The following is a 12,276-nucleotide window of genomic DNA, read 5'->3' on the forward strand; positions in this document are numbered from 1 at the left end:
TAAAATTATACTGCAAAATAAAAACTCATGATGCAATTTTTTACCTGAAATTTCAGTTCATCATTTTCCTCCTTCATCCGCTCTAGTTCTCCATTGATTTCATTCTTCCTGAGTGAAGCCCTTTCCAACTCAATTTGCAAGGCCTGGAGAAATATTAAAAATTAAATAATTCCTACAAAAAATGATCATTTAAAACTGAAAACACAAAGAAAATCGTATAAAATTGTACTGTCACAATTTTAAATTATAATAAACTTTAAAATTGAGGGCACATTCGAAGCCATATGGAAATTTTTGCTAACCTCGTTGTGAACTACGGAAGTGAGCAAATGTCTCTGCAGCTCGAGGGGGTTCCTCTCGCCGAGGATGGCGGCCACCTTGTGCGGGCTGGGCTTGAAGGAGGGCGGTAGATTGAGCGTGACCTGTTGAGGGTCGCCGATGACGCAGTCGAGGGCACCAAGGGGCGGTCGGCCAGGGGTCGCTGGGGACGGTGTGCGGCCTCCGGTCGACGGCCGGTGAACGTAGCGGGGAATGCGCGAGTCAAAGTCAAGGGGCGACGACGCACTGTCCAGTCGCGAGCGGCGCCGAACGTGACGCGGCGACGGACCGCTCGAGGAGCGAACAGGCTGAAAACCTGAAGAACGCTCTCGCACCTAATGGAATATATCAAACGCAAAATTTTTATTAAAAATATTCAAATAAAGCTGTTTAAAACTATATGATGTAATTAAAAAATGAAAAAATCTTCACGAAATTTAACATATTTTATGTAAAATAGAGAAAAAATATGTATTGAATTTATTTCTAAAGGTGTATTCTGTAAAACCTGAAGAAGGTTTTGTAAAGAATTTTCATTTTTAAAAAAGAATAATTTTTTTCAAATTGATTTGGTTTTACTTTACCTGACTAGAAGCCCTTGGTGACTCGAGCTTAATGCGCCTTGGAGAGGTGGAGGACATGGAGCAGACGCAGCTGTTGCGTGCAGACAGGAGCAACTGGTCCTCGAGGCCGCGTCGGATGGACGAGATCTGGCGCAGTTCCGCCTGCAGCTGAGATACGCGGGCCCGAGATTGCAAAGTCTCTGCCTCCATTTCAGTCACCTTGAAATTTCAGTTAATTTTAGATTTATTTTTCTCACTGTGGAATAAAACTTTTACTAAATTTTCTTTCTCAATAAAATTATGGAGATTTAAAAAAAAATAATAATAATAAAATCGGTTCAAGTACCTTGTCGAGAAGGACGTCGCGCTCCATCCTGAGCCTCCGCATCTCCGAGGGGTCATCTTCTTCTCCCCAGCTGCGCACCCCCGGTGGAGGACTCCAGTCTGCAGCGGCGGTGCCTTCGCCTCCGCCACCCCTCACAGCCTCGTGCTGCAGTTTGGTCTGCAGATCATGCACTTCGTCGCGCAGACGGGAACCCTTGCGCTGGATCACGTCGAGCAAATTCCACAATTCGTCCATTGAAGCGTCCGAGTTGCCGCCTCCGCTGCCGCCGCTGGAGGCTTTCACGGAGGCGCCACTACTATGATGCTCCTTCGTCTCCGTACTGCAATAAAACAATTAAAAAATTTATATTTTTCTAATAAATTGTCTTTAAATTGAAAAATAAAATAAGTTTTCAGAAGAAAAAATTTAACTCAAGAGTGGTTCAATTCTCAATCTGCAATATAAGTAAAATCTCAAAACCAGTCTAAAATTCAGAATTTATTTATTATTATTATTATTTTTTTTAATGATTTAATGTTGCATTTAAATTTATATTTGATCAATAGAAAACAGGATAGAAGAAATTTAACAAAATGAACCTGAATCCAGAGTCCTGGACCGTGCTGCAGGAGGCGCCCTCGGAGCTTTTGGGTCCTTTCGGCAACTTGGTCATCTCGGCCGACGAGTCTTCGGCGGTGGGCGAGTTGCGCTCTTTGGGGATGCGTCGTCGAACACGCACGCCCGGTCCCCAGCCAGGGCCCACGGCGGTGGTTGAAGGGGTGGCTGGGGCCGAGGAGGTGCTCGCCTCTGGCAAGTTCACTTCGCTGCCCATGGTCGAGGAGGCGGACGAGATTTTGCTTCGCAGGTGGGGAAATGTTTCGATCACTAGCTCGCGGAATTCGAGCAAGGCGCCCACTTCGTTCTGCAGCTCCTGAAAATAATAAAACGTACGAGGTTTTATGAACTTGATTCTGATTTGCTTAAAATTTGGTATTTATTGTGTTTATAATAATAAGAGATTCGCTCATTTTAAATTTGTTGTAAAAAAACATTAGCTTACTAAAACTAAAAGATTAATTAATTTTGATCCAAGAAAGATAATAAATTTAAGCTTTTAATCAGTACAGCAATTGCAGAAGATTTGAAGACATCTTTTTCTGACGGAAATTTTCACTTCGAAGATTAAGAAAAACTAACCAGGAAAGCAAAACTCGTCTGTGTCGAAGACTCGTTATCTATCCGCTGTGATGCAAAAATGCACAAAATAATATTTATCAGAGACAAACGCAGAAAGCGGCAGAATTGTTATCGCTGGTTTGATGTCCCGCTTTTTATTATTCGCGTGTGTTTATGCGTCGGTCTAACTCTTGCACCGAGACGATAAGATCCACTAAAAGTTTTTGTTTGCAAAAAATATCATAAAAACAGGCCACTTTCCTTTCAAAGGGTGACATCAGAGGCGGATAACTATGGTGAGCACATGATATATAAATTATTTCGTATGGCAATAAGTAGGCAGGTTTTTTGCCGATGACGAAACGAGTCGAGTTAATTTTTCTTCATCCAAATGCGGTCGCCAGCCGTGCAGCAGTAAAGAAGAAAAAACCCAATAATGACACACCAAGCGCCGGCGAGAATGGCCTTTATTTTGCAGCGTGGGTTCCGAGAGAGATATTACTATTTTCTTCGACAACAGGTTTTTTAATCATTTATCTCTGCTGCTGCAGCGATGGTAAATTACATAATATTATTAACGATCCGTTCGCAGAAGTGAACGGCAGCGAGAGAAGAGAGCGAGTCATCTCTCGTAAGCGGCGCGCTATCAATCAGCCACATGCGTGTTTTGTTCATTCTCTTCGGCTTTGTAAGGTTTCCGTCCGAAAATATCAAATGATGAATAGGACTATTTTACGGGGTTTTTTGATACATTATTACGGTGCTTTTCACTGAGAGAGAGCACATTTTTGATCGTTACACAGATAGATACGGCCAATTTGATGACTCTTCAATTTTTTTCTGAAAAAAAAAAAGATCCAGAACTTTTCACTGCTTTTGTTATTAAATAAACCAATATTTAAAAAAGACGAGTACTGTACCATCAAGAAAAAGTAAAACTGACATACATTTTTATCAATATCTGCAATAATGCCAATTTGATTTTAAAAGAATTGTGCATCTTAATTAATAAATTTTTATTTTTATTTTGTTTTAGATAGAGTAAGAAGATTTATAGCTTATGAAAATAATTAACAAATAAAATAATTATTGTATTAATTTATTAACCGATTTCTCAATTAGTCTTCAGACGGATACGCTATTTTTTATCTCTAACTTTCTCACTCAATTTCCTGTCAATGATGAATTAATTGCATCAATTAAACTGACTGTGAATTGAATCATCTTATAAATATAATTGATATTATTTCAATAAAAAAAAAACTCCTGTTGCCTCTAATTTTTTAAATGAATTTTTACAGAGCTAAGCGCACAAATCTCTCTTCAAATTTAGTGATTCAGTTAATCCTGGAAACAACGTCTGCCGGGTAATTTAATAGAAAACACCTCAAAAGGCGTGAAAATCGATGGGAAATCGGCGTGTTATTTGGAAAGGCCGGTGAGAGTGCAGTTAGTTATGATTTTGTTTTATGGAGTCATGGGCGACTAAATCTGCTCGCGGAAAAAGGTCCTGTGTGGACGCACAGAGCGTGACAGCGGAAACGGCGGCGGTGCTCAGCGCTGACCAGAATGAGAACACGTGAATTTTTAACACGGAGGCTAAATAACTAAATTTTCGGCACGGGCCGCTGCCTGGGATTAGAGCAGCTCCAGCAGATGGACGTCCTTTTAACTTTTTATTGCCAATTTACTTCACTCTGGAGCAAAACTTTCGAGTGAACAGGGCCGTCCGTTTTTACGACCAAAACGAGCAAAAAAAAAGAGGACGATGCCATCCCGTAAATGGTGGAAATCGTTTCGCAGCTACCTAGCCTAGCTTACGATTATAGGATATCAGATTGGGGAAGAGAAGAAAGTTCTTCAGAGTCTACTTTTAATAATAATAATATAAATACAAATTTCTGCCAAACTGCCCTTCTGATGTGTCCACATATAAAAACATTTTCATTGTATAACCCAATTAATCTTTAATCCAGCGCATAAAATAATTTTATTCTCTGCTTAAATTTATTAAAAAAAAAAATTTGTAAACAAAAGTTCTAATAATTTGGTTTAAATGGAATTTCAATTTATTGATCACATTAATCTTGACAGAAAGATAAAAAATATTAATAATAAAAAAAATATTAAAAATTAAAATTTAAAAACAAAAGTATCTTAATACCATTAATAAAGAAAATTGTAATGAAAATTTAAAACAAAAAATTTAATTTCTTTTAATCTATTTAATTTTTTTTAATCATAAGAGTTAAACAATAACTTTGTTGGTTTTCTTACCTGCAGGGCGACGAGCGACTTTGCCTGCTCATGAATCAGGTATTGGAACGGAGCTGCGGAGAGTGGCGTTGACGGCACGGGGGCGGCAGTGGGAGCTGCGCCCCCGGTCGACGGGGGCTGGGCAGGGCGAACTTCGAGGGCAGCTGAGGCGCCCGCCAGTGCTGGTTGCGTCGTCCCTCCACTGTCAGGAACCTGAAACAAAAACAGACTCTGTTGAGGAACGATTGAAAATTTAAAAAGTATCAAAAGTTTATTAATATTCACCAAGATTTTAAATTTGTGCATAAATTTGAAAATAATCAATCAATAATTTATATTCCCGATTCAGTTCATAGTTTTTCCGAAAGCGAAAAACAATCAAGATAAATTGTAACATCTTTAAAGATATTCTACGATTTTTTTTTAATTCTAATTTTATTAGAAATTAATATATATTCAACATAATTTGAGAATATTAAATATTCTTTTCTCTTTCAAGCGCATTGATCTTTATAAATAAACGTGGAAAGTAACAAATTCATCAGAATTTCCGCGTCGTTTGCGGTCAATTGGCACTCAGACTAGAGTGCGATTTGCTACGTTACACTCATCGACCAGCGCATTTTCACTTCTCTCTTTTTTTTCTAAAATTTCACGCGCCTCTCCACGCCGCTTTGATGCGTTTTTTTCTAATACACATTATCGAGCGTGCAAGTGTTATTTATTGAAATTATTTTGCAACGCATCGGAGCATCTTTCTGTGTTTTTTTCTTCTCTATTTCCAATTCTCGGTTGCGCGTTTTCTTTACCATCGGCCGCATTTGCGGATGACTTGGCACACCGAGCAAAATAATTTCCCAACGCATTCTTTCCCAGCTATCATTTTCATCTGTTGGCGAGTGCGGCCGAGACCGATGCCATTTTATCCGCCGCACTTTTGCTCAATAATAAAGCACGACATAACATCTACACATAATTATAAATAATGGCGCCTCGGCCGACAACAACAAGTTCTAGGATTTCATTCCTGGGATTGCTGCGTTCGCTCACGCCTGGATTAATGTGTGATTAATTTTTACTCTTTACCTGAGGCAGTTATTACTGCTAATTAAAAGTGCTTCCCTGTCGCATTATCTGCATTTAATGCAGCAATAAAAATAATCACACGTTCCAAACGTGGAAAGGCTTTCCCAGGAAGAGCAACAACTGTTTTTCTCAGAGGGATTCGTAAAGTAAATAAATAAACAACGAAGCGGTAGAGAAATTCAATTCAATTTTTTGAGAGGTCTTAAAATTGGTTAAATTTAATTTTATTAAAACAAAATTTAATTAAATAAAAGCAAAATACTCTCTTGGTTAATTTAAGTTGTTTGTTTAGTTGAGGTTTAGTGAGACTTTTAAGTCCTTTAACAATGAAATGATTATTAAAATTTGATAAAAGTTTTATGATCTTTCTTTAATGTAAAAAGCTTGATTAATAATTTTTACTTATTTTTAGATTCATTTTTTAATGTCACGTAAAAATTTGGCATGAACTTTTTTCATCACCGGACGTGAAAAGAAATTTTTGAATAGGAAGATGAAGATTTTTCTTATATAAAACTTCCTTCCTTCCTTCCTTCCATACAATAGAATAATTTTTCAACTTTTCTTTCTTTTTCTGTTGTCATGGTGACGCGCCCTCGAAGAATGGCACCGACGACGATGCTCTGCTTTCCTCGGGAACAATGCTCGTGTCACAAAATTATGTACCAAAGTAAATATAGCGTCTGTGTTTTCGTCCTCCAGCGTGCTCAAATCAGGCACATTAAAAACCTTCCGAAAACAAACAGAGGTACGTGCGTCGGTTTCCCAATCGCGCTTTAAGGAGAACATCATAATGTAACTTCTCTCGACGAGACGCACAAAACTTTCCAAGCCGATCGCGTCTCTCTCTATCCGAAAGTGCACGCGAGCGAGGCGGAATGGGTGTCACTCTCCAAAAGAATGCACGCACCTGTCCTTTGTTTTCACGCGGCGCGCAAGGGCATGCAGCTGATTGCCTTTCCGAACGGGACTAATGGACAAAAGATCGCAAAAAAAAATTGATCAAGGTTATTTTCGGGCTTCTCTGGAAATTGGTTTTCGTCACAGTTTTGAAATTCAATGGTTAATTTTTTTTTTTTTTGACATTTTCAATGAATGTCATTTGGAATTGCGCAATTTCGTTTAGATTTTTCCTATATAGAGTCAATTTTAAATGTGAAGATGGAATTTAACAAAATTTACTTTAAAAATATCTGAAAATATTAAAAAAAAAAAACTTGCTTGAAATTCACTGTAACATTATATAATATTCTTAAAAAGTATTTGGATTAATTGATCTGTTATCGAATGAAAAACGCTTTTAACAAAAATCATTTTGAGACTTGACACATGTAATTTATTTTTGTAGCTTGATTAAAGACAAAGCTTTTGACGGTTGAATTTTATTCTTTTTTTTTTAACTTTCAAAATCACTTTTTCTTCAGCTCACAGAAGAAAGTACCTAATTGAAGTTTTATGTAAATTCAAGCCATTTTTTTCCTTTTGCCAATTACCTCAGAGAGCTGGAGACGCAGCAATTACTCATTCCGTTTATTTCCACTTGGGCGGGCAATCGTCAATTTTAAAAGTTGCATATTACATTCAAGGCAATGCACGGAGTGCAATTAAAGGCGTCAGTGATAGTGGGCATTGCACCTTGAGCCAAGAACGCAAGCTTCGGAACCGCCAATTATTAGGAGCCGAATTGCACCAACTCTTTTCAGTTCAAAGTCAGTTTCCGTTCGCTTCTTTAATTAACTATAACATACACTTGTCAGTTCTGAAGCGTGAGAAAAGTTTCTGACCGGTGATTAATTTGCCACTTGAACCTATTTGTATTTAGCCAAGAGAAGATGATTTGATGGTAAGAGCAGTGTTTTCTAATTTCGCAAATAATATGATGACGAGTCCTTGCTGTTTCCGTTTCACCTTCAGCGTTTCATCATCGCCTCTCTCGATTGCATAGACTCATGTGGATCATTATTTTTATTTTTACGTCTTCAGTAAAAAAGTAATCAGATTACTGATGTCTCCATTAAATTTTTACATGCAACTCGCAAAGGTTAAAAAGATTTTAATTAACATCAATTTCAAAATATTTAATCATATTATATTTTGTTTATTTCATAATTTAAACTTTTACTAAAAGGAAACAGAAGATGTGAGTTTTATCAATTAAATTTTATTTTTATTTTAAAAATTACAGTAATAGAGAAATTAATTTGATTTTCAACAATTATAAAAAAAACTGGAGGTCGAATTAAGAAAAGTTTATTGCATCTTTCATTAAATTAAATTAATTTGAGTCGTCTAATAAATGATTTCGTATAATTTTAATCAAAACTTAGCATCAGGGGTCTCGATGAATTTTAATATTTTTAATTTATCTTTTTTTATAGAGAACTTCAGTTTTCAAACGATTTACTTCTAATTGAATATGGACAGTTAATAATTAAGTCCTTTATTTTTTTCTAAACAAAACAATGTACTCTTGCAAAGACCTATCAGGATTTTAAATATGAGATACTTTAAACTTTAACATCCAATTTTTTTATTGCTTGTCAAATAGTTGCAAAATATTTCCCAGGCCAAAAAGAAATACCATCAAATTTGCAAAATTAGTGGTTGTAATTATATCTAATTCGGCGACTTTCTCACAAAACCACCGCCGTCGAGTTACATAAACCGCACAGAAAACGTTAGAAACCAGTTTTGTTGGTTCCACTCGCCAGATTCACGCGATCCTCCGACGCAGTGGCCGGAAATCGGATGAGCCTCGTAAAACATTTAAAATCCATCTTTCGTCGAGGGCAATCTGTTTGTTTATTCATATCCGACTCGGCGCGGCATCTCCCTCTCTCATTGAGGCCATTGACTGCCGTTTAACTCCAATTGAAAGCACATTAGAATGCCGGGCACAGCCTCTGACTTGTCATTCCGGCGTCGCGCGCATTTTTCATCGCCATTTAATAATAGCAAAAGAGGCGCAGTAGTTATTCTCTCTTTCAACTGCTTTTATATTATTACGGGGGGGTGCAATTTTGCGTCTTTTTGTCCTTTAATGTCGTTTGTCCGATGGGTGGCCAGCCGTGGCGGCGAACAGGAAGTTGGGCAAACGGAATATACAAAAAATGACGCCGCAGTGCGCGAATCACGCTCCCAGCCTAGGCGATGACGTGAAATTATGTGAAATGGAAGTGCATCATGCGAGCACAGGCTAGAGCTGTTTTTCGTTCCAATGGAGAGCAAGGCGGGGAGTCCACATGGCAAAAAAAAATATGTACGTCACGCTTTGTATCCAGTGCTAAATATAGAGGCGTCTGACTTTTGAGCAGGGATTTTTATAGTGTCATGCAAAAAAAAAAATTAAAACCAAAACTGAAATTTGATGGATATTTTTGTTGAACAAAATTTTAATTGCTTCGATTTTGATATTGAGTATTTTTTCATTCATTAATATATACAGAAAATAATATTCCTGCTTGACAATGTTTGGGCTGCGAGCTGCAGTCATAATATTATTGAGAAAAATTCTTCAACAAATTTGTTTTTCATTCATTGATTTTCAATGAAATCAATAAATAGTTTAAAGATAATTTCGTTCAAAATTAAATAAATTATTCCCAATATGTAGATATCAACAGCAAATTTAAAAATATTTGATCTCTTCTTCTAATTTTTGGAAGTTTTGAATAACACTGTGGTAATTTATTTTCAATTTTTTTTAAGATACTTAAAAGATTCAAGACTATTGAGGGCATTTTTTCCCTTCCGATTTATTTTCGCTTCTTTTTTGTTGAATTTCAAACTAACCCGCATAGTCCCTGTCTTTCCTGTGGTAGACCACCAAGCTAGACAAGAATTTCAAAAGTACCGTTTCGATTCTGCCAGCCAGATCCAATCAGCAAGTACAGCGCAAAACTCTCGTCAGGGTTTTATTTCTTTCTTTTTTGCTCCTCGGTGCAATCAAGGTTTTGGAACAGAAGACGAAAAAGTGCGCGAAAAGTAGCCAAGTCGCGGGTTTACATTGTTTTTGTCGAGAGTTGCAGGACGCGGACGCTGTTTAGTGACACAATTGTGTAAGGAGCATGTTAAAACTTTTCTGTCGTTGGAGGTTTCCCTTGACTAGTTGTGCTGCGGAGGCTAAATTAGAAGAGTGTGTTTTCAAAGAAAGAAGCGAAGAGGTCACGTCGCGCGGCTCAAAAGCTCTCATTTTTGCCGCCTCGCGAGCACGCAAGACAAACAGATTTGTCGGCTTCTTTCACTGTGACGCACACTGGACACGCGATTTTTGACGCATTTGTTTCTAAATAAAAATCGATCGACCTGCGCCTGTCTCGGGCCGAGACTGACAAGGAGAATTCACTTCACGCTACGTGAGATTACGCCACGTCTATTGGAAATGCGTGACCGCCGAGATGCTAATCTAGTGCTGGGGGATTTAATGTACAACTTGTACTTATAAGTCCGTGTGGTAGAGCTCGTTCTTGATGGATGGGAAAAATGGATGGCGATGAAAGTCTGATCAGTTATATGAATTATTACCATATAAATTGAATCTCAAGATTCGTGAACTCAGTTCCAAATATTGATCCATAAATTTAAAAAAAAAAATGATTTATTAAATTACCATCAATCTTTTAATATAAATAATTAATTTTCAAAGGGAGGTAAAAGATTTGGATTTATATTTCATTTTATTTCATCTAAAATAAATTTGGGTATAATATATCTTAAAAAATATAAATAGTTTTGGAATTTAATATTTATATAATTAATTTAGTTAAAAGTAAAAAGTTTTGATCATTTATATAAAAAAAGCGATTATTTCATCTATACTATTCCCTTACTCTCACAAAAATAATTGTTTAAATGTGCAACTTATCTTGTTGAATTTGGGGAATTAAAAAATTGGAACCATTAATTATTTTAATTAATTTTTAAATTTTTTAACAAATTTCTTTTTTCAAAGAGTCTCGAGTTAATTATTTCATAAAACGAGGGTTTGGTTTCAAAAGAAAAACACGTCAGCTGACACTGCCATCAAGGTGAGATCCTCCACCTTTATATAAAGGAGTCTTTTTTTTCTCTTTCTGTCTCCTCGATTGACACTGACAGTGAGCCGCACTGCAGACTCGTCATTTTCCCCCGCACTAAATAGTCTCTTGCGGCGGAGAAGAGTGACTCGTCAGTCTTCTTCTTCGCCTTTTCTTTGAAATAAAAATTCATAATGTGTGTTCGCTGCGCGACTAACTAACTGTTCATCGTCTGATGTCTCTCGCGTGTATGCGCTCTTTGAGCAATTGCGCTCAGGATTTTAATAGATCGACGGCAAGTTTTATTGCGCAAAAAACTTTCTGCTCTGGAAATAAATGCCATGCTACTTTTTACGCCCAAGTTCGTTTGTTTCGATATGGCTTCCAGTCAGGGAATGGCGTTGGAAACTCAAAGTCTGTGGGTCGGAGATAAACTAATTGGAAATATTTGTTTTGACTATTTAATGAATGCTTCTCAAACACGCCTACTGTGTTTATTTTGATTTTCACAACACCGACGAATGCAAATTAGGTAAGGAATTTTTTATAAGCTTTTCAGAAACACTGTATGGCGTGAAAAGACATTTTTATTCTTTATAAAAAGATGTAATTATTGTGTAAATTTGGTTTTTGCTCTGCTTCACCTTTTAAAACTTTTGAAGAGAGTACGTAAAGATAAAAATCAGCAAGCGTGTCGCAGGCTGCAAATTTTTCAAAAGCGGTTTCTGGTATTACGTTAATTTAACACCCGAGTGCGCCTTTTTAAAATTATCTCTGCTCTCATCCTGAATTTTCATTATGGACCAAAAATAAGGACAATAAGAAATTCCTAATTATGTAAAGAACCCCAGAGCACATAGCTATTTAAGCCGATTTTAAGTAATAAATAAATTAAAATGATGATTTCAAGTAAAAAAAATCATTTCAAAGTTAAAAACGAAGTAATTTTTCAAAAATATTACGTTTTGCAATCAAAAAAATTTAATAATTTAAATGACTCGGAATTTTATTTTTTTAAAGATGCTAAATTGAAATTCAACGTTTGGTGTAAAAAAAGAACAATTTTTTTTTTACCGTTTAGATCTTTATAACATATTATTTGCGAGTCATCATAATCATACCTTTTGATCAAAACCAACTAAAGAGGTCATTCCGTTCAGTTAGCGTGCATCAAATGTATGTCCCTAACAGTCCATGCCGTGAGTCAGACGTGCAATAAATAATGAATTCCATCGGTGGTGTTAATAATTTTATGTATTCTAATGAGAGAGAAGGACGACGCTATAAAAGAATGACTTTTTGACTCGAAGGCTTTTTGCACTTGCGCTGGAGGTGACTTTTTGTCCATCGTTTCAACTTCGTTAGCAAGAAAAGTAAGCCGCTCTTGCACAACAAGTGCGTGTAGCGGTAATTTTAAAACACTATTACTCATTTGTTGTCAGGGATCAGCCCAGAGGCGGACGCGGTTGTGTATAATAAATGAAAAGGAAAGAAAAAGCAGTCATGCTTGAAAATAAATTCGGCGCATGCAAATTTT

General features: G+C 36.8%; 1 protein-coding gene across 2 annotated transcripts in view; it reads right to left on the bottom strand.

Moving 5' to 3' along the window:
• The window catches only part of LOC132192436 (uncharacterized), a 34,722-nt gene that overhangs the window by 3,422 nt on the left and 19,024 nt on the right, over nucleotides 1-12,276 (bottom strand). For both annotated transcript variants that reach the window (XR_009441338.1, XM_059612399.1), the window contains exons 2-7: nucleotides 4,660-4,851; nucleotides 1,806-2,137; nucleotides 1,228-1,546; nucleotides 903-1,100; nucleotides 303-653; nucleotides 45-143 (exon numbers count right to left, since the gene is read on the bottom strand). Coding sequence is in view for 1 of the 2 variants with exons in the window: in XM_059612399.1 (XP_059468382.1) it covers nucleotides 45-143; nucleotides 303-653; nucleotides 903-1,100; nucleotides 1,228-1,546; nucleotides 1,806-2,137; nucleotides 4,660-4,851 (1,491 nt within the window). In the remaining variant the exon portion in view is untranslated. The remainder of the gene's footprint in view (nucleotides 1-44; nucleotides 144-302; nucleotides 654-902; nucleotides 1,101-1,227; nucleotides 1,547-1,805; nucleotides 2,138-4,659; nucleotides 4,852-12,276) is intronic.

The sequence above is a fragment of the Neocloeon triangulifer genome, unplaced genomic scaffold (genome assembly GCF_031216515.1).
Source record: "Neocloeon triangulifer isolate White Clay Creek 2 clone unplaced genomic scaffold, ASM3121651v1 ptg000003l, whole genome shotgun sequence".
NCBI lineage: Eukaryota > Metazoa > Arthropoda > Insecta > Ephemeroptera > Baetidae > Neocloeon > Neocloeon triangulifer.